Below are 27,362 nucleotides of genomic sequence, written 5' to 3'. Positions count from 1 at the left end.
TTTGTAGCAGACCTGCTGAAGCAGCTGATGGGGGCCGAAGCCTTTCTGCGACCGCTGGAGCTGGAGGGGGCACACAGCGTGCAGGCAAGGCAGGGGCGGCCGGGCGGACCCCCCCCCCCCCCCCCGATGGTGATTAGGTTCCACAGGTTCGTGGACAAGGAGCGGGTGCTGCAGTGGGAAAAGAGCGCCAGGAGCAGCAGGTGGAACAACAGTGTTCCCCGCATTTATCAGGACCTAAGCCAGGAGGTGGCTCGGCGGCGAGCAGCCTTTAAGAATGTCAAGGAGGTGCTGTTCAAGAAGCACGTGAAGTTTGGTCTGCTGTTCCCAGCTCGGCTATGGGTCACGCACCAGTGTCAACACCACTACTTCTCCGAGCCCGAAGAAGCGATGGATTTTGTGAGGGACCTGGGGCTGGTCCCGAAAGGAGGCCCCAAGGACGCGAGTTAGGGCCTGAGGATTTCTGTGGGAAGGAACGCCGAATGTGCCTGGACTGCTGCTCAACGGATTGCTGGGCCAAAGGGGCCAAGCGGAATATTTGAGACTCTTTCCTTTGTTCATGGACATTTATGTGCTTTTTCTCTTTTTTTCTGTGTTTTTTGTTTCCTGTTTGGGCTGGTTTGTGCTTTTTGTGCAGCTCGCGGAAGAGACTGGAGCCGGCTTGCCCCAGTGGGTGGGGAGGAGGACGGGGAAACAATGGGAATGAGACAGGAAGGCGCCGGAGTGTTGAGTCACCGGGCTAGCAGATTGGCTAGTCAAGGGAGTCAGTTGGGGGGGGGTTACAGCCAGTAGATGGCAGGGGTGGGGGTATCGGGGGATGGGGTTAGGGGGGGGGGGGGGTTGTTCTGCTGACGGGAGAGGGACTTGAAATAGGCACTGGAAAGGAGGTCGAGGGTGGAGGCAGCCAAAGGGCGGGCCAGGAATGGCGCGACGCACGGGCCAGGGGCCGGCCCGAGAAAGGCTATGGCTGACCGGCGGGGTGGGGGGGGGGGGATGTGCCCCCCGACCAGGCTGATCACCTGGAATGTCAAGGGACTGAATGGGCCGGTTAAGAGGGCGCGGGTGTTCGCGCACTTGCGGGCCCTGAGGGCGGACGTAATTATGTTGCAGGAGACTCATCTGAAAGTGTCGGACCAGACCAGGCTAAGGAAGGGCTGGATTAGCCAGGTCTTCCACTCTGACTTGGACTCGAAGTCCAGAGGGGTGGCAATCATGATCAACAAGCGCGTTCAATTTGAGGCAGAGGGCATATCCGCAGACAGGGGGGGCAGATACTTGATGGTACGGGGCAGACTGGAGGGGAGAAGAGTGGTGCTGGTGAATATATATGCCCCGAACTGGGATGACGTGGACTTCATTAAAAGAGTGCTGGGGAAGATCCCGGACTTGGATTCTCGCAGGCTAATAATGGGAGGGGACTTTAACATGGTCCTTGACCCGACTTTGGATCGGTCGTGTCCCAGAATGGGTAGACTCTCAGCAATGGCAAGGGAGCTGAAAGGGTTTCTGGAGCAAATGGGGGCAGTGGACCCCTGGAGAGATAGACAGCCAACAGGAAGGGGCTACTCGTTTTACTCGCACGTCCATAAAGTATATTCCAGGATAGATTTCTTTGTACTAAGCAGGGACTGTATGGGGGAGGTAAAGAACACGGAATACTCAGCAATTACCATTTCAGACCATGCCCCGCTTTGGGTGGACCTGCAGTTCGGGGGAGCGAGCTATCAACGCCCGCAATGGAGGCTAGATGTGGGACTGCTGTCGGAGGAGGGGATCTGCGAGAGGCTTCGGAAATGTATAAAAAATTACCTGCAGGTGAATGACACGGGGGAGGTCTCAGCGGCGACCTTATGGGAGGCGCTAAAGGCAGTAGTGCGGGGGGGGAGCTGATTTCAATTGGGGCCCACAGAGCCAAGGCAGACCGGGCAGAGATGGATAGATTGGTCAGGGAAATGGGTCGGATAGATGAAGAGCACGCGGAGTCCCCGGGGGAGGTTTTACTCGGGGAGAGGCAGAGACTACAGGCGGAACTGGGGGCACTATCCACGAGCAGGGCCGTGGAACAGCTTAGGAAGGCGAGGGGAGTGGTGTACGAGTATGGGGAAAAGGCTAGCAGACTGTTAGCGCAGCAACTCAGGAGGAGGGAGGCGGCCAGGGAAATAGGTAGAGTGAGGGACGAGGGGGGGGGGCGCAAAGTGAGGACCCGGCAGAATTGAATAGGGTATTCCGGGACTTCTATCGTAAGCTGTATACTTCGGAGCCGCCGGAAGAACCGGAGGGGATGAAAAGGTTTCTGGACGGGTTAACATTCCCAACAGTTTGGGGGGGGGGGGGGGGGGGGGGGGGGGGGGGCGGCGAGTGGAAGAGCTGGGGGCCCCGATTAGAGTAGAGGAGGTATTGGGGGGCCTTAAGGCTATGCAGTCGGGGAAGTCCCCGGGGCCGGATGGATACCCAGTAGAGTTTTATAGGAAGTTCTCTGAGCTGGTGGGCCCGGTCTTGGCGAGGGTTTTCAATGAGGCAAGGGACAGAGGGACCCTGCCGCCAACAATGTCACAAACCACCATATCTCTGATATTGAAGCGGGGTAAAGACGCGGAGGCGTGCGGGTCCTACAGGCCAATCTCCCTGATTAATGTAGACGCAAAGGTACTAGCGGGTAGAATGGAGGACTGTGTACCGGAGGTGATTGGGGAGGATCAAACGGGGTTCGTGAAAGGTCGGCAGCTGGCGGCCAATCTGAGGAGATTGCTCAATGTGATAATGATGCCCCCGGCGGGTAGAGAGGTGGAGGTAGTGGTGGCAATGGACGCCGAGAAGGCCTTTGACCGGGTGGAGTGGGACTATCTATGGGAGGTGCTCGGACGGTTTGGGTTCGGGGAGGGATTGGTGGATTGGATCAAATTATTATATCAGGCCCCGAGGGCCAGCGTCAGGACCAACCGAGAAGTGTCGGAGTACTTTAGGTTGTACCGAGGGACCAGACAGGGTTGCCCGCTCTCCCCGCTGCTGTTTGCGCTGGCCATAGAGCCGCTGGCGATTGCGCTGAGAGCCGCAGAGGGTTGGAAGGGGATGGTGAGGGGCGGGGTAGAACATAGTGTCTCTCTTTGCGCAGACGACCTGCTCCTGTACGTGTCGGACCCAGTGGCCGGGATGGGAACTATACTGGGAATGCTGAGGAAGTTCGGCCTGTTCTGAGGATACAAATTAAATACGGTCAAGAGTGAAATGTTTGTAGTCCAGGCATGGGGCCAGGAGAACATATTGAGAGGGCTACCGTTTAGGCTGGTTGAGGAAAATTTCCGGTATTTGGGAATCCAGGTGGCACGAGACTGGGGCAGGCTGCATAAGTTAAATTTGGCCAGGGTGGTGGAGCAAATGAAGGGAGAGTTTCGGAGATGGGATGCACTCCCGCTGTCGCTGGCAGGGAGGGTGCAGACTGTAAAGATGACAATCCTCCCTCGATTTTTGTTTATTTTTCAGTGCCTCCCGATCTTTATCCCACAGTCCTTCTTCAAAAGAGTTAACGGGCTGATCATGAGCTTTTGTCTGGGCGGGAAAATCCCCGCGGGTGAAGAAGGCGATGTTGGAGAGGAACCGCAGAGAGGGAGGGCTGGCTTTGCCGAGTCTGGTCAATTATTACTGGGCGGCCAACATCGCTATGATAAGGAAGTGGATGGTGGGTACGGGGTCTATTTGGGAGCGGGTGGAGGCGGCTTCGTGCAGGGGCTCCAGCTTGGAAGCCCTGGTCGCGGCTCTTCTACCGCTGCCGCCGGCCAAGTACACCACCAGCCCGGTAGTGGTGGCGACCCTGCGGATATGGGGCCAGTGGAGGAGGCATGTGGGGGAGATGGAGGCGTCTGTCTGGGCGCCAATCTGCGACAACCATCGCTTTGCCCCCGGCAGTATGGATGGGGGGTTCCGAGTATGGTGGCGAGCAGGAGCGGGAAGGGTGGGTGATATGTTCCTGGAAGGGAGCTTCGCGAGTTTGAGGAGCTTGGAGGAGAAATTTGGATTGGTAAGGGGAAATGATTTTAGATACTTAACAGTTGCGGGACTTTGTTCGTAGACAGGTCCCATCTTTCCCGCGCCTCCCGCCAATGGGGATCCTCGACAGAATAGTCTCTAGGAGGGAAGAGGGGAGGGCAGAGTCTCGGGTATATATAAGGTGCTCATGAGGGAGGAAGGGTCCCAGACAGAGGAACTGAAACTTAAATGGGAGGAGGAGCTAGGCGGGGAAATGGAGGATGGGCTGTGGGCAGAGGCCCTGAGTAGGGTCAATTCGACCGCGACATGTGCTAGGCTCGGGCTGATCCAATTTAAGGTCGTTCACCGGGTCCATATGACGGTGGCTCGGATGAGCAAATTTTTCGGGATAGAGGACAAATGCGCTAGGTGCGCAGGAGGACCAGCGAACCATGTTCACATGTTTTGGGCATGCCCTAAGCTGAGGGGGTACTGGGAGGGATTTGCGGGGGTCATGTCCCAGGTGCTAAAAACAAGGGTGGTGATGAGTCCAGGGGTGGCAATTTTTGGGGTTTCGAAAGACCCGGGCGTCCAGGGGGAGAAAGAGGCCGATGTGTTGGCCTTTGCTTCCCTGATAGCCCGGCGACAAATATTATTGGCGTGGAGGGACTCAAAGCCCCCGAAGACTGAGTGGTGGCTTGCGGACATGTCGAGTTTCCTGGGGATGGAAAAAATTAAGTTCGCCTTGAGGGGATCTGTGCAGGGGTTCACCCGGAGGTGGCAACCATTTATTGACTTCTTTGCGGGAGAGTGAGCGTCAGCGGGGGGGGGGGGGTGTAAGAGTAGAGTAGGAGGGAAAATATGGCGGGTAGTACCGGTGGGAGGGGAGCGGGCTTGTGCAATATGTTACGAGGGAAGTATTGAAAGTATGTGGATGTTTGCACATTTTTGCCTTTGCTTTCTTTCTGATGATGTCTGTAACTGTTTATAAAGCCAAAAACTACCTCAATAAATTGTTCGTAATTTGTAAGACCATAAGACATAGGACCAGAATTAGGTCATTCAGGCCAAGCGCTAATCAGCCATGGGCTGGTTTAGCTCAGTGGGTTAGACAGCTGGTTTGTATGCAGAACAAGGCCAGCAGCGCAGGTTTAATTCCCGTACCAGCTTACCCGAACACGTGTCGGAATGTGGCGACTAGGGGCTTTTCACAGTAACTTCATGCTTCTGACAATAAAAGGTTGTTATTATTATTATTATTATTATTATTATTACAACCCCTGATCCCCTTATTAATCAAGAACCTATCTATCTTTGTCTTAAAGACACTCCGTGATTTGGCCTCCACAGCCTTTGTGACAGAGTTCCACAGATTCGCCACCCTCTGGCTGAAGAAATTCCTCCTCATCTCTCTATTAAAGGATTGTCCTTAGTCTGAGATTGTGCCCTCTAGTTCTAGTTTTTTGTACTATTGGAAACATCCTCTCCATGTCAACTCCATCCAGGCCTCCTGTAAGTTTCAATAAGACCCCCCCCCCCCCCCCCCCCCCCCCCCCCCCCCCCCCCCCCCCACCCCCCCCCCCCATCCTTCTAAACTCCACGAGTACAGACCCAGAGTTCTCAACAGTTCCTCATACGACAAGCCCTTCAATCCAGGGATAATGCTTGTGAACCTCCTCTGGACCCTTTCCAAGGCCAGCACATCCTTCCTTCGATACGGGCTCAAAACTGCTCTCAACTCCAAATGGGGTCTGCCCAGAGCCTTGTACAGCTTCAGAAGTACATCCCTGGTCTTGTATTCTAGCCCCCTCAACATGAATGCTAACATTGCATTTGCCTTCCTAACTGCCCACTGAACACCCTAATATTTCTAGCTCATCAAGGAATGACTATGCAAGCTGGTCAGGCTGCAATTTCATCTGGTATGCGTTCGTAATCACCTCATTTGTAAAATACTCATTCGGCTTGACCTCCAGAGTGAAGCTCCTCAGCTTTTCATGCTCTGAAAATTTAACATTCACATCTTGTCGATGCTTTAATGCGGCTCATGTTCCTGTATCATGCTACTAAGTATGTACACCTTCTTGAAGACTGTTAACCAGAAGTCTGGAATGCTCACTGGCTCTTCCTTTTCTTCATCTCATTTGTAATCTTCTGCCTGGATGTCTTCTGAATCGTTACCCGATAATTGGACTATTGTATTTTGCTAGGATCATTTGAGCTCGGCTAGCCACCTGTCTTCTGGAGCTTACAGCCGCTCAACCAGATTCAGGGATTCACATGCATCCGCTCCTGTAAGGTACCCGATTTTCATCTCCACTACATAAAACATTAACATGTATGCTGTGTCTTCCGCGAAAGTTCACATTCACCGAAAGTCAGCATCTATTTTGTACCACAATAGTCTTGGCCGATCAACGACTTTCAGCTGCACGTACAGCTTGTGCAAAGCAGACCGACTGAAGAGGTTGGGTCTCGTCCGGATGTCGAGGTCGCATCTCACCAATGAGTCATTTAATAACACCATCGTTTTCCATCTGGTTTTGATGGGTACAGATTTGTCCTTACCACCGTCATTATTTTGAGATATCTTCATCTTTATGGGTTGGTCTCTTGTCCTTGATTGCGATGAGATCGATGTAGAACTGTTCATTTGGAGACCCCTCATCCACCGCATCAACTGATCTGATTTGGTCCACTGGAGGACCCAAAAAACACCATTTTGTAAAATGACCAACACGGCTGCATTCAAAACAAACTTTTTCAAAGGCCAGACATTGTCGTGGGCCATGTTGATCGCCACATTTCTTTTTTGTTTTATAAATTTAGAATATCTGATTATTTTTTTTCCAATTCAAGGGGCAATTTAGAGTGGCCAATCTACCTATCCTGCACATCCTTTTTGGGTTGTGTGGGTGAAACCCACGCAAACACGGGGAGAATGTGCAAACTCCACACGGACAGTGACCCAGAGCTGGGATCAAACCTGGGACCTCGGCGGCGTGAGGCAACCGTGCTAACTATTGCGCCACTGTGCTGCCCTGATTGCCACATTTCTGGCACAAGATGGCGAATCCTTTTGGCTGCTTAAAAAAGCCACCTGTACTGAGACCACGTTTCTTTATGACTTGAGTCATAGCACTAATAGCGCTGGTGCCTTCCTCTTTGTTGGCACCCAAATACTTCGAGATGAGTGTGCTGATTTGCTGTGCAGCTAACTTGCATGACTCTTAATATGACTTTCTGATTGAAGTCCTTTCTGGGTAAGTGTACTAAATGTGCTATGTTCACATACTTCATTATTTTTTAAGAACAATACAGATCAAAGTACTTTCAACGCCTCATCGTAGCTCCTGCTCTCTTCTTCGCCGACACAGGCGAAGTTATAATATAGTTCTGTGGCTTTTGGACCTGCTGCCATGAGCAGCAACGTAATAAGCCTCATCAGCCTATACCTGCAGGCCAAGGGCTACAATACAGAATCCGAATTGCTGCTTAAAAGCCCACCAATTTTTTCCTACGTTACCCATGAATTGAAGCTCGTGGGGTCCCTTTAAACCTTCCAACTCTGATTTCATCCTTTTTTTTTTGCACCGAGTCGCCAATGGTCACAGTTCACCTAGTCGGTTCTTCAGCCCATTTAACTTTGTCTTTCAATTCAAACACTACCATCAAGTCTTCAGATCCCATCTGGTACCATGTTTGTTATCTTGCCTAGCAATGTTTCAACAGAACTGCTGATGTCTAAATCAGAACTATGTTTTATTTATGTACACATGGTTAAGTAACAAAAGGAAAAGTTAATAGTTTCTCTAGACTCTCCTGGAACTTGACTTAAGTGCGACTGCCCTTCTGTATGCCTTGCAACCTTCTGATGAGTGCCTTGTCACATGACCACTGTCTCAAGACCGCATGGTGGATCTGAACTGCTGGTTGGAGGTCGCACCACTAATTATATACAATATTGTCTGCAGGCGTATCACTACAGTTATCAGAAATGTAACATTGAATAACAAAGCAAGTGACATCATGAACAAGCTGGCCCACCTGTCGGATAAAGGTAAGTGAAAATGGTGGGCCGCAAGGTTGGCTAGCTGGTAAAGATGGGTTCTGAGCAAAAAGTTTGAACAAAACTGGTTTATTCAGTAACTTGTTCCAATCTCCCAGTTTTTTGATCTTGATGAATTATCAATGTTATTAATTAAGTGAACACTATATAAAGTAGAAATTTAGTACTTGTCCAAAAGTGGGGAATGGTTTTCCTATGGCCAATTAAAACTTTAGTCTATTTCCACCTGAATAATGTATGTGCTCAAACATCAGCTTGTCTGTATAAAGCATCACTGCTACAGGTATTTGGTTACAATGCTGTAATGTTAGTCACCAATCTGCCTCACTTCTGCCGGACAATAATGTGCTGAAACTGTTCAGTGCTGCATGACACTGATCCATACCTGCTAGTATAATGGTATTAACATAACTTACATTGTAGCAAATTGTAGTAGTTACAATGGATCTGAATTTGAGTTGTAAAATCTCTTGGTGGAGATGCACAATTAGTTGATGCCTGCAAAGATGGGTTAAATCCCACAATGGCAGATGGTGGAATTTAAATTCAATAAATTATATGGAAATAAGAGTCTCATGATTATCAAATATTGTCGATTGCCACAAAAAATCATTTGGTTCACGAATGTCCTGGAAGGGAACCTGTCCTTACCTGGCCTAAATCTTAGGTCTAGCTATGATGGAATCTAGTTTAATTCGTATCGGGGTTAGTTAAACGCATATAATCAATTAAGCCTTTTATGTCCAGTGAAAAGACCTGATGTTCACTCTTCTAATTTCTTACAAGGTTGATATAATTTCTTACTAGTTTGATTTACATTAATCAATATGGGTTCCGGGTTCAAAACTGATGTCATACTGCAGAAATTAAGATCCAATAGGTGTCCAAGAACTTATCTCCTTAAGTGACAGACAGTTAAACAAACTGAAGGGCTATTGCTAAAGGTGAGGAGCCAATAGGACACAAAGAAGGAGTTAAATCAAAGAAAGACAGTGCCTCATGCTGCAGGTCCTTGGTGTAAACCAGCTTTCTTTTGTGTCTGTCCTGTCCAGTCCAGTCCTCCATATTGATTAGTGCTTATGCTTTGCAGTGTGCTTCCATGTTGTCTATGTATTTTTTGATATTTATTTTCTAAGGTTTTATTCTTTTGTAATTGCCAAGTGGCTAGTGTTGTATTCAAAGAGTAATCGCCAAGCACCCAGTTTTGAAATTCCTTTTCTAATCGCCAAAAGGCCATTTCGTATATGAATATATACCACAGCCAAGTACCTGACAGTCATATTTTTCAATCTCACTAACCGGACTACCATTCCTATTTGGAGAGGACAATAGAGTTCCATCATGCTAGTAAGCATGTATGTATAGAACTGCTACAAACATATCAATTATAGAATTTACAGTGCAGAATGAGACCATTCAGCCCTTGGGAAGAGCACCCTGCTTGAGCCCACACTTTCCACCCTATCACTGTAACCCCACCTAACCGTTTGGACATTTAAGATATAATTCAACATGGCCAATCCACCTAATGTGCACATCTTTGGACTGAGAGAAAACAGTAGCACCTGGAAGAAACCTTCACAGACACAGGGGAGGGGGAGGAAGAGAGGAGAGGAGGAAAGTGCAAACTTCACACAGTCTGGTCCACCTGGCATTCACCTAGGCACTTGAAAGGACAATGGCAAGCTCATCCCTGTTGGCACAGACAAGTTGACTGTGGCATCATCTGGGTGCTTGTGCCAAAATTGGGAGAGCTGTGTCCGACTGGTCTAATAGCCTGCCTTAGCCATACTCATGGAATCATGCCTTATAATGTTTCAGACACCATTACTATCCCTGACTATGTCCTGTCCAACCAGCTGGACAAATCCAGCAGAGGTGGCAGCACAGTGGTATGAAATCTGGAGGGAGTTGCACTAGGAGTCCTCAGCCTCTACTCCAGGCCCCATGAAGTCTCATGACATGGGCAAGGAAAACGCATGCTAAATACCACTTGTTGTCCCTACCTTCTGCTGTATTCCATGATGAACACCATTTGGAGGAGGCACTGAGTGTGACAAGGGCACAGAATGGACTTTTTTGGGGGGAGGGGGGGGGGGGGACTTCAATGTCCTTCACAAAAAGTAGCTTTGTAGCACTACAAACTGAGCTAGACTGGGCCTGTGGCAGTTAGCAAAAGGGGGGAATGTACTTGACCTCCTCAACAGTCTGCCTGCCACAGATGCAGCTGTCAGGAACACTCACCACAAGACAAAGTCTCATTTTTCTTTGAAGCTATCCTCTATTATGGCTCTACCTCCATGCTAAATCAGATAGACATCAAACAGACCTAGGAACTCACAGGGAATCCATGAAGTGCTGTGGGCCATCAGCAGTGACACAATTTGTAATCAACCTCAATCTGTGATCTCATGACCCAGCATCTCTCCTCCACACTACCATTTTCACCAAGCCAGGGATCAACCCTGGTTCAACAAAGAATGCAGGAGGACATGCCAGAAGCAATGCCATGCATACCTAAAAATGAGGTATCGGCCTGGCGAAGCTACAACTCTGGACTACATACATGCCAAATAGTGAGTAGCAGGCATTAGAACCAAGCAATTCCACAACCAGAGGATCGGATGTAAGCCCTGCAGTTGTGCCACACCCAGTCATGAATGCTGGTGGACAATTTAAACAACTCACTGGAGGAGGCTCCAAAAATATCCCCATCCCCAATGCTGTGGGAGCCCAGCACATCTGTGCAAAAGATGAGGCTAAAGCATTTGCTACAACCTTCAGCCAGAAGTGCCGAGTGGATGATTCATCTTTGTCTCTGCCAGACATCCCTGATGTCAGCCTTCAGCCAATTTGATATCCAGAAACCGGGCACTGATTACTGCAAAGTCTATGGGCCCTGACAATAATATTCTGGCAATAATACTGAAGATTTGTGTTCCAGAACTGGGTGTCCCGAGACAAACTGCTCCAGTACAACTATACCTAGCAATGTGGAAAATTGCCCAGGTATATCCTGTACACACAAAGCAGAACAAACCCAACCCAGCCAATTACTGCCCCATCCATCTACTCTTCATCCTCCGTAAGTATTGGAATAGGTCATCAACAGTGCTGTCAAGTAACACTTGCTTAGCAATAACCTGCTCGTCGCTCAGTTTTTTGGGTTCTGATAGATCCACTCTCTAACCTCATTGCAGTCTTGATTCAAACATGGACAAAGCAGCTGAAAGTGGTGAGGTGAATGAGTTGCCTGTGACATCAAGGCAGTATTTGACACTGTGGCATCACGGAGACCTAGCAAAACTGGGATCAATGCAAACCACCTGTGGACCTGCTGTTCACCATTCACTACTCTGATATTGAAACAATCCATGTCCAAATGTGACGACCTGGACTACCCAGGTTTGAGCTGACAAATGACTAGGAACATTTACAATACACAAGTGCAAGGCAATGACCATCTTCAACTAGGGAATCTCACCATCGCCCTTGGAGATTCAATGGGATTAACATCGTCAACATTCTGCCATTGACCAGAAACTGAACTGGATTAGCCATATAAATGCAGTGATTACAAGAGCAGGCCAGAGGCTAGGAATCCTGTGGACCACTTGACTTGACTAGGAATCCTGTGGACCACTTGACTTGACTTGAGTAAAAGTCCAGAAGCTTGACACTATCCAGGACAAAGCTTGATTGGCATCTTGGTGAGAGACATTCACTTCCTCCTCCACCACCAACACACAGCAGCAGTGAGTACCATCTACCATCTATAAAATACACTGCAGGGGCTATCAAAGCTCCTTCCAAACCCACTACTTCTACCACCTAGAAGAATAAGGGCAGTAGATACTGGGAAACACCACCATCTGGACGTCCCCTCCAAATAACTCAACATCCCGACTTGGAAATATATCACCATTCCTTCAAAATCCTGGAACTCCCTCCCTAACAGCACTGTGGGTGTACCTACACCTCATGGACTGCAGTGGTTCATGAAGGCAGATCACCCCACTACCGTTTTCAAGGGCAACCAGGGATGGGTAATACATACTGGCCTAGGCAATGAGGCCCACATCCCATGAATCATAGAATCCCTACAGTGCAGAAGGAGCTAACTTAGTTAATTGAGTCTGCACTGATCCTCCTAAAAGAGCCCCCGCGCTATCCCTGTAAACCCACCTAACCTTTTGGACACTAAGAGGCAATTTAGTGTAGCTAATCCACCTAACCTGCACATCTTTTGGGTTGTGGGGGTGAAACCCGCATAGACATGGGGAGAATGTGCAAACTCCACACGGACAGTGACCCAGGGCTGGGATTCGAACCCAGGTCCTCGGCAGTGCAGTCCCAGTGCTAACCACTGTGCCACATGCCACCCTAACCTGTGCATCTTTTGACCATGGGTGGTACTGGAGCACCCAGTGGAAACCTTCAGACACTGGGAGAAAAGTGCAAATTCAGCACTGTCACCCAAGAATCAAACCTGGGTCCCTAACTCTGTGAGGCAGGGGTGCTAACCACTGTTCTCCGGCACCTGTTCGGGTACACGGAGAATTCAGAATGTTCAATTCACCTAACAGCACGTCTTTCGGGACTTGTGGGAGGAAACCCATGCAGACATTAGGAGAAGAATATTGATCACTGGGCACGTTTGCAGATGTTGAGTAACCAGTCTCTTAATTGGCTCGTCCATCCCCACTAAGCAGAGGGGGGGGGGTTGCGGTGGGACAGCTCTGTTGAAAATCCAAAGTTAAGTACACTGGAGGCTTCAGCCTGACCCTGACAGCACCCTCAGTTGGGATGTGAAGAGGAGGAAAAATTCCAATCACCCAATGATTCCTTTGAATGCCAGCATTTCCTCTCCACTCGTCTCTTCTTTCTCTCTTTCCCCCCCCCCCCCCCACCCTCAAAACAATAGCAAACAGAGTTATTTGTTATATCAACATGTCTCCATACCCCTCTAAAGCCATCCTTAACTAAAATAAACTCTTAGCTCTAGCTTCTGCAGTTTCTGAAGTCAAATATACAATAGTCATTGAGGATCAGCAGACAGTCTGGGACCTGCTCTCTCTCGGGTTCAACTGGAAATGCACCTTTTGCTTGGAGGGCAATATGAGCCAAACAAAATACAAACTGACTTGTTGCCAGGCAAAATGTAATTTGACTCCATTCCATTTCGTTTTGGTGTGAGGTTGTTGAATATTGAATATTGCCCACAAAACTCGGTTACATCATTATTTTTTTGAATTCGTGAGCTGCACAGTTCACTGATTTTTGGCTTCGTTTTTCTTAGCTGCATTTAGATGAACTTGGAATAACTGATCCACATTTAATTGTAGGAACAACACCCATCTTAGCCTGGCTATCATAAAAGTAATTCATGTATATTTTTTAAAACCTCATTTCAGAAATTTTCATTAAATAACTGGAGAATAGGGTCTTGTCTTGTATCTTTCCCAATCATGGCAATTTTCACTGCTCTTGGCTGTTTTCTTTAATGTTTGAACTTGTGTTAACTAATGGAGTAATGAATTGCCCAGGTGCCAGAGAGTAATCCTTTGCTGTTTAAACTCAACACTTTGAGCACATTCTTTTTTTTTGTCCTCCACATAGGAGCCTTCCCACTGTTTTTGTAATTTTGAAATCAATATCTTCTTATCAGAAAGACTAAACTGGCTGGAGCTCTAGAAAGGAGACTGGGGTAACCTGATCATATTTCCACTGGTGGGATTGGGTGGGGGTAATCTAGGATTGGGGAATATAAATGCTGAGAATGTAGCACTCGATACCACATGGAGTGGTTGAGGTGATGGCTTGGAACCATTTATGGGGGAACTACGCAAGTACGTGAAGAAAACATGTTGTCTTAACAGGGTGAGGTGGAGCATAAATATCAATCCTGATCTCTTGGATCTTATTTTCTGCATAATTCTATCTGTAACTTGCACTTCACCTTGGAAAAAGATAATTCAAATGGTAGAGGCTGGTTCAGTCTTTGCATTTTAATACTGCTGCAGCAGTTGACTAGTACCCACACAGGATAATATTGACAGCACCATGAAAGTTTTAAAACTACCACTATGTTCAAACTTTGTTTCTGTCAGCTTTCAACATGTTCAGATATTTCCCTTGTTATCATTAAAAACTAAATTTCAGACGTGCCTCTAGAGATTGTTTACTTCGCCAATGTCTGCAAAGCACTAAAATATTTAATAGCTGGATTGGAGGTCTACGGCAGTTATATTGACATACATTTCACACAGGCCTTCTACTAATTATCAGACCAACTTCCCTGGTCAATAGACCATTCAAGCAAAATAATTTCTTCCTTTGTACATGGATTTTCTTGCACCACCTTTTATCTTCCAAGAGGTTTCATGTGTTTTCTGTTATGTATTGGACCTAAAGATATCTGTTTTAATTCTGCAAGGAAACATTTACCATATCACTTGAAATGTGTAATGCTCCTTGGCACATGATTGACTAGTTCTTTGTTTGGAGATGAGTGTACTCCACTTATTGTGTTTAATGTTTGCAACTTTTTTTGTACTTGTATAGTTCTGAGACTATAAATGAGTTTTATTTTTCCAAAATATAGTGGCTTTCTTTCTAATCCATTGCCGCGTTCGTCCCTGGCGAGGACATTTTTTTAGTAGGGCCCTAGAACTTAACCTGCTTATCATGAAAATGCCATTAGACTTTGTTGCACAGTGTGTGGAGGGAGAGGGCAGGGGCTGCTTTTGTCCATAAGGTTAATATGACTTCAAGGGATGCTGTCATATAGTTTCCTTGTGCTGTCTCTGCGACCTATTCATTTGTATTTGGCAAAATAGTGTTCCAAGGTGAATCTGTTCCACAAGTAGGCTTGTTTTGCCAATGATATCCACATCCTGAGAATTCATTTAGTGAAGTAATAGTTAGCGTAGAATTTACGGAAGGTTTTATAGGTCTGTCCCCAAGTGTACTGGATTACCTTGTCACAGTAAAAATGTATCTGTTCGGTGTAGTACATGCCTATGAAAGATCCACAGTGTTTCTTCCATTTAGAGGAAAATCCAAACCATTTCCTTAACATCTTGACACCTCTGACCTTCTTCCACCCCCCCAAAAAAAAATTTTATTCGCCAATTCCAGCCAATCTAGTATGACATGAACTCCCACGCTTTTATTTAAGGAAGAATAATTCTCAATAATTTGACCTCCTTTCCTTCAATCAATGTCACCAAATGGAAACTGGCAGGTGGTGGGTTACAAAACCAATCGTTTTTCAGTTACCCATTCCTAATTCAGCATTTACCCTTCTTATGAAATATCTCAAAACTGTTCACAGATGCACGCTGTTGCTACTGCCGTTGAATGGCTGCCACTTGGCCTAATTGCCCAAATAAGACATTGAACATCACAAATTAATTGTGAATAATTTTAATGTGATAGAACACTATTTTCTGATTACACACAAGGTGTTGCTTGCACTCTCAATGGGATGTTTTCAATTGCAGTTTGATATTTAGTGAGTGTGGTGAAGAAGAGCTTGCATTACGAAGTAAAAGTATATTGTAATTCCCTTGAGTCCTTGACCCTGAGCAGCTCAAGGAGGACAGGAAAGTGGAGAGCTCGATGTTTTTTAAACTAAATAATTATTTGGCTCATTTGCATAGAATATTCTCCTACAAATATCAAATGAATAGTAAAACCAAAAATAGTAATGGGGCAAGTGTCTTAACTTCTCCTTGGAATAAAGACAGAATTTGCATTTATCACATCTTCAGGACATTCAAAAGTGCTTTGCAATCAATTAAGTACTTGGCGATGTACTCACTGATGTATTGCAGCCACATATGCATGTGCGAGCAGCAGTAAGATGGATAGCTAGTTAACTTTCACAATCAATAACAGTTGGCATTTGACTTTTTCAGGGATGCACTTTCTCTAGGATGAAACTTGAGGGCAAAACTCATGGAGACACTTTCCTTGCAAGAAGGAAATGACTGACTCCTTCTATAAAAGGCATTAGTTACCTCACTGCTGGAATACTGTGAACAGCTTTCGTTCCCTTGTCTAAGGACAGATACATTGGCATTGAAGGCAGTCCAATGAAGGTTCACTAGATTAATCCCACGTGCGGAGGGATTTTCTTATGCGATGAGATTAAGTAGGTTGGGCCTGTAGTCATTGGAGTTTTGAAGAGTGAGAGGAGACCTTATTGAGACATGTAGGATTCTTTTGCGGGGGGGGGGGGGGGGGGGGGGGTTCGCCATGTCTGGTGCTTGGTTGATTATTCTGGCAATGAGATGTTCTTCTAAATGACTGACCAGTCTGCTCGCGAACCTTTCAACGGGATTCACCATCTTTTTCCATTGGACTGCTAAGACTGCACTCGGATTGATTTGGGTGTTTTTTGGAGAGAAACCTTATGTAGTACTCGCTGAATGGAGTGTTCCACTGTAGAGTGGTAACATCCATTTTTTTGCAGCATTCGCAGCAGTCATTGTAACAAACCTAATTTGGATCCTTGACTTTGCTACTTTTGTGTATTGTATCCCCCAGGCAGATTTCTTGAAGGGATATTTTAAGGCTGAGAACCTAATGTTAATACTTCAGTGTTTCAAACAATATTTACAAGACTTGGTTTTGGTATCTTTGCAGGGCTTCTCAGAGGAAAAAGCAATTCTGAAGGAATGCAGATGCAAATTAATGCAGATAAGTCTGGAGATAATACATTTGGTAGTAAAACAAAGATGAGAGTATGCACTCAAAGCAACATGTTGAAAGATGAATGAACTGCCACCTTGAAGCATGGAATGTTTTGCACTGAAGGGTTAAAGCCATTGTCTTTAACAAAGCTATGATGAATATTAGAAGCTTAGGATGTTACAGGGCTATAGGGGAAGAATGCAGTAATGGAATTAGTTTTGAACTGTTCTCGCTGGAAGTTATTGGGCTGAATTGTCTTTTTTATGTGCCATCGGGTTTTATGGAATCTGAAATACAAACAAAATGCTGGAAAAACTCTGCAGGTCTGGCAGCATCTGGAGAGAGAAACAGAGTTAACATTTAATTTGTATGACTCTTATGGAATCTAGTAGTGATCCAGCCAACTTTTAAAATCCTGTCACGTCAATAAATAATATATTTTGGCACAGTGATTTATGCCATCTGAAATGGAAACGAACACAGTAAATTTAATCTAAATGGCTTGTGGACTAAAATTACTCCACAGCAGTACAATAACTAGACATTTGTACTAGTGAATGTTTTTAACTTGACTTTAAAATAGAAATTAAATAACACAAATGCTGATACAGCCAAGATTTACTTTTCAGTTCTTCCAGAAAGCCGCATAAGATTTCTGTTGGTTATAATAGTCAACTATACCTCATTTGAGAAAAAACTGAACTTTGGCACTTCCCTTGACATAAAGGAAAGTGTTAAAGCTAATGGTTTAACTAAATATAACTGCAATCAGTTCAATATAATTAACTGTAATTTGGACAGATGTTTGGTGAAATGCTTTGAAACTATAATAGTAACTTCAGACTTAAAAGATATTTCAATGCAAGTTTGCTTTAATGCCTTAGGTTTATCCAATACCTAGTTCTGGCACTTAACGACCCTATGGGTATCATGTTTACACATAAAGAACGATATTGTTAGAGCCATGAAGTAAGGGCGTTTTTGTTACTAGTTAGAAAAGGAAACTGCGGTGACAGAATTTCCTGTTCTACACTGTAGAAGCTTTAAGGTAGTCCGATTTGCACTTGATCTGCAGTTTGCAAGTTCACTATTCAGTAAATATTTGATGGTCATATGCATTTTATGAAATTGAGTCCATAGGTTAAGATATTGTTATACTGGTAAACACAATTCAGTTATGTAATCGATATTCGTAGTTTCAAATTGCATTTTACAGTAAAAGTTAGCTATCACAAGTCTAAGCAAATCTAGAGGCATCATCAGCTGTCAGGTGTTGATGTCTGTAAGTTTCTTCCATAATCAAGTGAGTAGGCCAATTTTTGACCTAAAAGGTCTTTTTGGAACGAGGGGGTAGGATGAACCACAAGGAAGTGGGATTTAAGTGCAGGATTTTCTTTTTCTTTCCTCCTTTGTCTGAAATAATGAGACAGAGGAACATTGTGACTCGGTGAGATGCAGCTTGATGGATAAGCTTTCTTCCCCCCCCCCCCCCCCACCTCAGTCATTTAAAGTCAATGCTGCCATGCTTCCAAGAAAGCCTTCTGTGTTTTCTTTGTCCTCCCATGGAGTGTTGGCCATTTCACAGTTGAATAAATAGGACCTGGCTGGGGAGATGGTTTTCAGCCATCCATCAAAGTTGATTTTGCAACAATTTTGCCCGAATTGTTGTGGAGCTGGTTGCAAGAAAGACATTAGTGCGTGTTTGATGGTCCTCCCATTGAATCCAGAGGATGTGGTGGAGGCATTGCTGATGGAATTTCTTTAGCATTTTTTATGTATTGCTGATGCACAGTCCAGGTCTCATTACAGTACAGGAGTGTTTTGTCCACTGTTTTGTACACTATGGCTTTAGTCAACATTTAGAGGTCTTCGGTAAACACTCCATGCCCGTAGTTTGTAGAAGGCTGAGCTGGTACTCGGGCGCTGTCAACATTTATATTGTATTTGTCTGGTACCAAAGACCCTGTTGGTGAAGCTTGAGCCCAGTGTTTTGGGCACAAGTCTGGTGCGACAGAATTTGTTTGATTCCACTATTCTGAATTGAATTGGATGTGTTGATTATCAAGGTTGGTCTTGGGCTGCACTTGGAATTCCTTTATTCAATTGGGCTAATTTACGGCAGAGGCTTTGGTGATCTTCTTCAGACCTTTTGGGCCGTACGCTGTCTTGGTGCTAGGTCAATGTTCCTCGCTGCTTGGACAAGTCTAGGATCTGTCCAACAGGCATAGCCACCTGCATGGATCGTGTAATATAGTCTTCACTTAGATCTTGGACTCAAGCAATGATTCCCAAGAGATGCTTACCATATTTTGAATTACCAATCCTTAGGATGCTTATCATATTTTGAATCTGCTGTTTTGGTGAAAGAGAATATTTGTTATAATGAGACTGTTCTGAGCACAAGTTGTTAGCAGGGTGACATCATTTGTATCGCCTGCCACCCCATTTTCCCCCAAGTGTTGTTCCAGAAGTAACAACCAATCCTGCCATTAAAATCCCTCGAATGTTTTTTTCTTTTGGATAGCAGTGAGGACTTCAGGATCAGAATAGAACTTTCCTTTATCTTCATTGGAGTCATTGGGTCCCTATAGTGCAGAAGGAGGCCATTCAGCCCATTGAGTGAGCACCCTATCCCTGTAACCGCACCTAACCTGCAGACCCCTGGATACTTAAGGTGGCAATTTTTATCATGTCCAATCTACCATATTTGGACTGGGGGAGGAAACTGGAGCACCTCCAGGAAACCCACGCAGACACTGGGGGGAAAAGTGCAAAATCCACACTGTCACCCCAAGGCCAGAATTGAACCTAGGTCCCTGGTGCTGTGTTGCAGCAGTGCTAGCCACTGTGCCACCCCACCACTCTGCCACAAGGGTCTGAGCATAAGCACAGACTGTGATATGTGGTTTTGCTTAAGCTGTAGGTGAAATGTCATGTGTCGCCTATTAATGCACTTTCTACCTAGAGGAAGGTCCCATTTGGTTTTTACGCAAGTATTTTCTGTAGAATGTTTTATTTCTGATTCATTGAACAGTATGATTTTCAATGTTTTCACTAACCATATTTTGACATGAATAAATGAGTACAGTCAATGGTGAGAATGGGAAGAACAGGAGAAAACGAAGCCAAGGACCAAAACCGAATTGTAGTTGTGTTCTACTTGCAGAAGCCTTCAGTGATGTGGTGATCAATGTTTAGGTTCCTTGTTGAACAGTAAAGTTTGAGAGAAACGTTGTTGTGGGAATCTTCAAAGAGCTGGCAAATTCTGCTTCATCTAGAGGTATAACAAATTCATTAATCTATCCATTCCACACTGATCTACTGTTAGTCTCTTCTCTGCACTGAGTTAATTTTTTTTCGATTCCTACATCCTGCTGATTCAGTGGAAATGCAGTGCCTCTCTGAACAGTACAGAAACGCAAGTTATTTGGTTAATCTCAATGTACACTTGTGCTCAACTGAGCAGCTTTGTGGCTGATGGGGTTTGACCAGTGAGGTGCAAAAGAGCAGGAGAGCTATCATAGTGCATTTGACAACCGCAAGACATCCAAAAGAACTTAGCTGCCAATAAAGTGCTTTTCAAAGTGAAGTCATAATTCCAGTGTAGGAAATGCGGCAGCTGGTTTCTGCACAGTAAGCTCAAATATACGTGCGATAACCCGATTTATTTTTATTGAAAAGTGTGATTGGGGATAAATATTGGCCAGGACAGCGCGGGTTACAAATCCTTCTCTGTATAGTTCCATGAAGTCTTTTTGATTCACCTGAGGGAGCAGATAGTGCTTTGATTTAACATTGTCTTTGAAAAGACTGTGAACCTAGGTGTAGCATTCCCTGAATAGTGTAACTTTGTGACTTGGGCTAGAATGCTGCCAGCTGAGCCGCAATGGACATTGTGTAAGGAGTCCTAAATTGTCACTAGGAATTACGCAACTTTGCAGATGGGCTGAGTGAGTGTTCCAGAAGTTGAGCAGGAATAGTTGTTAAGTAAGAAGTATGGTGAAGTAGCCTGATATTGATGGATGGAAGAATCTGACCGCTTGAGTCGAGTCGAGAACCTTGGTTTGGTGAAACTTGATGAGCTGGTGAAGTGTGGCAAGTGATGTAGATGCACATTTTAGTTGTTGATGACTTGGCTGTATCATTTTGGTGTTGATCAGCTTCCCTAAGGTGATGAGTTTGCTTGAGTCTCCCTCTCATCTTCTGCATATTTTGAAGATATGTATTCCTGACCACTAAACCTCGCCACCACTGCTCTAATCTCCACCAGGACGGTTCTGCCAAGTTGGACGCTGCTCGATGTTTTGAAGTCCTCACTACTGAAATATTACTCTTCAACTAGGCCAAATGGGACTTGCCTGCACTATACCTTTCTTATCATGCTTGTTGCTTTAAAACATATTTCTACTGCCCTGGCTGTTGTCGTTCTCCTGTATTGCTACTATATCAGCTTATGCAGTATCCAAGGGCTTCTCTGCTATTATATAAATGGCTCTAACAGCCTAGTTCTCCACCTGGCCTCCCGATAATGTCTGGAGAATTCACCATTCCCATCCGGTTCCTGCCCCAACGTTTTTTGCTATCTTGACCTCTCCACTCTACCGGAATTTTGCACTAATCTCCAATTTTCTTGTCTAACTTTACTGTTTGGCTGAAGCATCTGCTTGACCAATACTTTTGCAAAAATTCTTCATTTTTCTGCTTCTCTTGTTGGATATGGTGCTTGCTTTTGGTATGAACTGTATTCCCCTCAATTTTCTATCCGAGTTTCAATCATGTGATGCTGATAATTAATGATTCTTGGCATGGACCTTCTAAAAGAAAAAAAATTTGGAAGCCAATTTAAATTGTATTTTATTTCTACATTTATGTATTAGAAAGAGGAAACCAAATTTAATATATGAAAGTTCAGATGTAACAGCCGAGCATATTTTGGCAAAGAATTGCATATTATAGTTCCGTAATAGTCTGCTTAAATCTTGATGGTCATTAAATACCTGTGCTACCAGTCAGTGCTTTATGTCCTGTGGCACAAAAAATGTTTTCTTTTGCCATATTAAAAACTAAATTGATGGGACTTCCGGTGTGGCTGTGAAGGAATAAGTCGCACATTTGGTGGCTCCCGCTCGGTTCGGACCTTTGGACCTTTTCCCCCCCCCCCCGATTTTCTACCGGACTTGATTTGAAAAATTGATGACCAGAGACAATTGTGTACTGGATTCCCACATCGGTGCATGGAGAGGAGGGCTAGAAGTGCTTGCAAAGGCAGAAACCGAAGAACAGAGAAGGATTGGGCTGAAGCTGTAGTAGGAGACAGTATGTCGAAGGACCGGAGCTCTGGCTTGTCGACCCAGCGGTCAACGGCGCAGATGATGCAAGTTATTCAGGAGGGCTTTGCCAAGCAGGACTGCTTGGACCCAATTTAAAGAGGCAATTGCGCGGCTGGAGTTTAGATTGGATGCCCAAGATCAGGAGATCCAGAAAGTAGAGAAGGTGCTGGCTGACCAGGAGGAACATCATACTGCGTGGAGTTGGAGGTAGGGATGCTGAGTGACCAGCAGAAGAGGCTCCTGGAGAAGGTGGAGGACCTCGAGAATAGGTCCCGCCGACAGAACTAGAATCGTTTAATCACGGAGGGGTCTGAAGGAGCGGATGCTGGGGCATACATAGTGGGCATGTTCAAGAAGCTGCTGGGGATGGGGTATTCCCCCGACCCTTTGAGGTGGACAGGGCTCACCGATCAGTGGCGAGGAAGCTGTGAATGTGGAGACCCCCCCCCCCCCCCCCGAGGGCAATGGTGGTGAGATTCCACAGGTATTTGGCTAAGGAGCGTATTTGATATTAGGCCAAGCAGACACTGAGCTGTAAATGGGACAACAGTATCCTGCGTATCTATCAGGACCTGAGTGCGGAGGTGGCCAGGAGAAGAGCGGGGTTTAACCAGATACAGTCGACCCTTTTTAAGAAAATGGTGAAGTTGGGACTGCTGTATCTGGCCCGTCTCGAGTCGCCTGATGAAGCGATGGACTTTGCTAAAAGGAAAGGACTGGTGGCGGACTGAGAACTTGCTGCAACATTCATGTTGAAAAAAAGTTTTTGTTTTTTTGTTTTTGTTTTGCGGACGGTATTTGTAGTGCCTTGATTTGGGGCCAGTTGCAGAGCTGAGTGAGTTAAAGTTTACATTTGCACTGTTGGGGGATGGAGGTGTGTTTGTCTCGATGCTGGATATTTTGCTTGATCTTTTCTTTGTTTAGCGGGGTTTTTTTGTTCTCTGTCAGGCAATTGTGTTGGGGTTGTTTTTCATTTGAATATAAATGTATGAGCGTGGGGGAGGGAGGGAGCAATAGGTGGGAGAATGTCTGGTGCCAGGGGTGAGCGCCACCAGGCTAGCTGGCCGGTTAATTCACGGAAGCGTAGTGGGGGGGAGCAGATGTTAGGCTTAGCTAAGGGGTTGATTTACATTGTGCTGTTACTGGGGGGGGGGGGGGGGGGGGGGAAGAGAAAGGTGGGGAAAATATTCTGCTGACAAGGGAGGGACTTTTGCTGAGGGACAGAGAGGAGATCAGGGCGGGGGCTGCCTGGGTGCGGGGCGGTGGATGCATGGGGTATGGACTGGAGACTGGCCCAAGAGAGGGGATGGCTAATCGACAAAGGTGGGGGGGGTGATGAGCCCCCCCCAACTAGACTGATCCCTGGAATGTCTGAGGGTTAAATGGGCCGGCAAGAGGGCACGCGTGCTCGCACATTTGAGGACTGAAGGCGGACGTGGTAATGCTGCAGGAGACGTACCTCAGAGTGGCTCACCAGATTAGATTGAGGAAAGGTTGGATCGGACAGGTTTTTCACTCTGGACTAGAATCGAAGACTAGAGGGGTTGTGATCCTGATCAACAAGCGAGTGGTGTTTGAGGTGGGAAGAATAATTTTGGATGTGGGAGGTTGGTACATTGTAGTCAGTGGGAAATTGGGGGGGATGCAGGTGGTACTAGTAAATGTGCACGCGCCAAATTAGGACGATGTGGAGTTTGTAGAGGATGCTGGGGAAGATACCGGGCAAGGATTCGCATAAGCTGGTGTTGCTCGTTCTGGGTGAGTGTGCTTTACACTCAATTTGGCTCTGTTTCGTTCCTTAGCTCTAGAGTCGCCAGGTATCGTTAAGATACCGTTTCAAGTTCAAGTTCAGACCAATAACTCCATACACCAGTTAGTAAGTTCAAACAAGACACGTTTATTATAATATAATTATCTACTAATTGTGCATATAAAACTACAAGACTAGGCTAATCCTACCACTAACAGGCCAAATACTTATCTGGAATAAGGGAACTGCCGGATCAGGGAACAACAGCCTCTAGCTTTGTCCTGGATCCGCAGGCTTCCAGTCGGTGTGGACTAAAGGGGTCAGGAGTGTCTACTCTCGTAGCGTGCGTTGTATGACACTTACTTAATGGCGGCTGCTGACCAGGCCTCCCCTTCTCAAGGTCTTCTGCTGCAACGGTGGTCAAGGAGAGCGCTAGCTAAGAGGAGCTGGTCAAGAGAGCGAGCTGGGGTCGGGGTCTCTGTCTTATACCTCTCCCAGGGTCTCACGCCCACCTGGGCGGACCCTCTATACACACTCAATCGATTGGGTCTCTTCCCAATCGATTGATCTGAATTTCCCCAATAACGGGGCAGTCCCTCGATCACTGGGCGGTTCTTGGGGCTTATTGTTTTGGACTTCTCTTGGCGCCGAGAAGTCTGGCCTTCTATTCAATGTAGCGATTTGAGTTAACTTGTTTCCATTGTACCTGGGAATCACCGGGTATCGCCTCATTAGTATGCTAACTTCTTTTCACAGTGCTGTCTGGTTTCTGCAGCAGTCAGAATACACAAGTGCTTTTGCAAGCTGCTTGCTTTTGCAACATGTCCATTTTCCCTGCATTCTTTGTAATCTTCCGTTTTGTGTTCGGCAGTGGCCACCCCAGGTGGTTACACTGGTCATGGGAGGGGACTTCAACACTGTTATTGACCCTGGTTTAGACCGGTCAAGCTCAAAAACGGGCAGGGTTCCAGCAATGGCAAAGGAACTAAAAGGGTTCATGGAGCAGATGGGGGGAGGGGGTGGACCCATGGCAGGGGGGGGGGGGGGGGGGGGGGTCGGTGGACCCATGGAGATTTGGGCAGCTGAGGGTGAAGGAGTTCTCCTTCTACTCACACGTGCATAAAGTGTACTCCCAGATTGATTTCTTTATTCTGAGTAGGGCTTGGGCTTGACTGACTAGGGTGGTGGACACTGGGTACTCGGCGATCACAATCTCAGACCATGCCCCGTACTAGGTTGACCTGCAGGTTAGTAAAGATGGTAACCAGCGCCCGCACTGGAGGTTAGACGTGGGACTTTTAGCTGACGAAGAGGTGTGCGGGCGATTGGGGAAATGTATTCCGAAATACCTGAAGGTCAATGACACGGGGGGAATTTTGGCAGCGGTGGTCTGGGAGGCATTGAAGGCGGTGGTTACAGGGGAGCTGATCTCGATTATGGGCCCACAGGGAGAAGGTAAACAGGGCAGAGGCAGACCGACTGGTAAAGGAGGTACTACAAGTCGACAGAGGTATGCAGAGACCCCAGAGGCAGGGCCTAATGGAACGACGGAGGCTACAGGCGGAGTTCGGTTTGTTAACCACGGAGGGCGGTGGAGCAGCTGAGAAAGGCGAGGGAGGCGATCGAGCATGGAGAGAAGGCCAGCAGAATGCTTGCGCAGCAGCTTAGAAAGACGGAGGCAGCCAGAGAGAAAAAAAGGAAGTAAAGGATGGAGATGGGAACCTGGTAGGAGACACTGGGATGAATAAGGCCTTGAAGGAATTTTATAGTAGACTGTGCGGGTCGGAACCCCCACCTGGGCCGGGGGGTGAGGCACTTCCTCGGGGGGCTAAATTTCCCAAAGGTGGACCGGGAGCTGGTAAAAGGGCTGGGGGCCCCGATCGGGATTGAAGAGATACGGAGGGGCTGAAGGCCATGCAGTTGGATAACGCCCTGGGGCCGGACGGATACCCAGTGGAGTTCTATAAAACGTTCTCTGGGATATTGGGGCCGGTGTTGATGAGGATGTTCAATGAGGTCACAGGCCACGATTTCACTGATCCTGAAGCAGGATAAGGACCCGGAGCTGTGTGGGTCCTACAGGCTGATATCCCTATTGAATGTGGATGCCAAACTTTGGTCCTCTAGGATTGAGGATTGTGTTCCGGGTGTTATTGGGGAGGACCAGACGGGGTTTGTTAAGGGAAGGCAGTTGGTGACCAAGGTAAGAAGGTTGTTGAACGTGATCATGATGCCCCCGGAAGGTAGGGGTAGTGGTCGCAATGGACGCAGAGAAGGCCTTTGATCAAGTAGAATGGAAAATCTGTGGGAGGTACTGGGACGGTTCGGATTTGGGCGGGGCTTTATTGACTGGGTCAGGTTGCTTTTACGCAGACGACCTGCTCCTGTATGTATCGGACCCAGCAGAGGGGATGAAAGAAATTCTGACGATTCTGGGGGAATTTGGCCGATTTTCAGAGTATAAACTAAATATGGGGAAAAGTGAGATGATGGCGGTCCAGGCGAGGGAACAGGAGAGGTGACTGGGGGAACTGCTGTTTCGAGTGGTAGGGGGAAGTTTTCGGTATATAGGCATCCAAGTGGCGCGGGAATGGGAACGGCTGCACAAACTACATCTGGCCCAACTAGTAGACCAACTAGTAGAAGGAAGATTTCCGAAGGTGGGACGCGCTCCTGTTGTCACTAGCTGGGAGGGTGCAGATGGTGAAGATGACGGTCCTCCCGAGATTCCTTTTTGTGTTTGTGTCTCCCCATCTTTATTACGCGGTCCTTTTTTAAACGGGTCAGCAAAGTGATCACTGGCTTTGTATGGGCGGGCAAGTCCTCGCGAGTACAAGAGGGGATGCTTGAGCAGAGCTGGGGAGAGGGTGGGCTGGCGCTGCCAAACTTCAGTAACTACTATTGGGCGGCAAATATAGCCATGATCGGGAAATGGGTGTGGGGGAGGGGTAGGCATGGGAGCGTATGGAGGCGGATTCATGTAAGGGCACCAGCTTGGGGGTGTTGATGACGAAGCCTCTGCCGTTCCCACCGGCACGGTACTCCACCAGTCCCCTGGTGGTGGCGGCCCTGAGAGTCTGGGGGGGGCAATGGAGGAAACGTGGGAGCGGAGGGAGCATCGCTCTGGTCCCAATCTAAGAATCACCGGTTTGCCCCAGGAAGTATGGATGAGGGGGTTCCGGATATGGCAGAGCGCAGGGATTGAGAGGATGGGGGATATGTTATAGAAGGGAGCTTTCCTAGCTTGAGGGAGCTGGAGGAGAAATTTGGATTGGCGAGGGGAAAACAAATTTGGGTACCTGCAGGTGCGGGACTTGCTACGTAGGCAGGTCTCGACCTTCCCGCTCCTACCACCAAGGGGCATGCAGGATGGGGTAGTTTCCAGAGTGTGGGTGGGAGAAGGGAAGGGCTCTGACATCTATGAGGAACTCATGGGGTCAGAGGATACGCAGACTGAGGAGCTGAAGCTCAAGTGGGAGGAGAGATAGAGGATGATCTCTGGGCGGACGCGTTGAGTAGAGTCGACGCATTCACAGCATGTCAGGCTCAGCCT

The 27,362-nt window shown here is 46.9% G+C and overlaps 1 protein-coding gene across 6 annotated transcripts in view; it reads left to right on the top strand.

Annotated features, from left to right (window-relative positions):
• The window catches only part of ccm2 (CCM2 scaffold protein), a 114,765-nt gene that overhangs the window by 22,397 nt on the left and 65,006 nt on the right, over window positions 1–27,362 (top strand). The window contains exon 1 of one of the 6 annotated variants that reach the window (XM_038799971.1): window positions 16,863–16,883. The exons of the other annotated variants lie outside the window; for them this stretch is intronic. Within the exon in view, the coding sequence (XP_038655899.1) occupies window positions 16,881–16,883 (3 nt within the window). The 5' untranslated portion in view covers window positions 16,863–16,880. Of the gene's footprint in view, window positions 1–16,862; window positions 16,884–27,362 lie in introns of those variants that run through there. 6 annotated transcript variants of the gene reach the window in all.

This window comes from Scyliorhinus canicula, chromosome 6 (assembly GCF_902713615.1).
Source record: "Scyliorhinus canicula chromosome 6, sScyCan1.1, whole genome shotgun sequence".
Classification (NCBI taxonomy): Eukaryota; Metazoa; Chordata; class Chondrichthyes; order Carcharhiniformes; family Scyliorhinidae; genus Scyliorhinus; species Scyliorhinus canicula.
The sequence above is the reverse complement of the archived record's forward strand: the minus strand, read 5'-3'. Positions and strand labels throughout refer to the sequence as shown.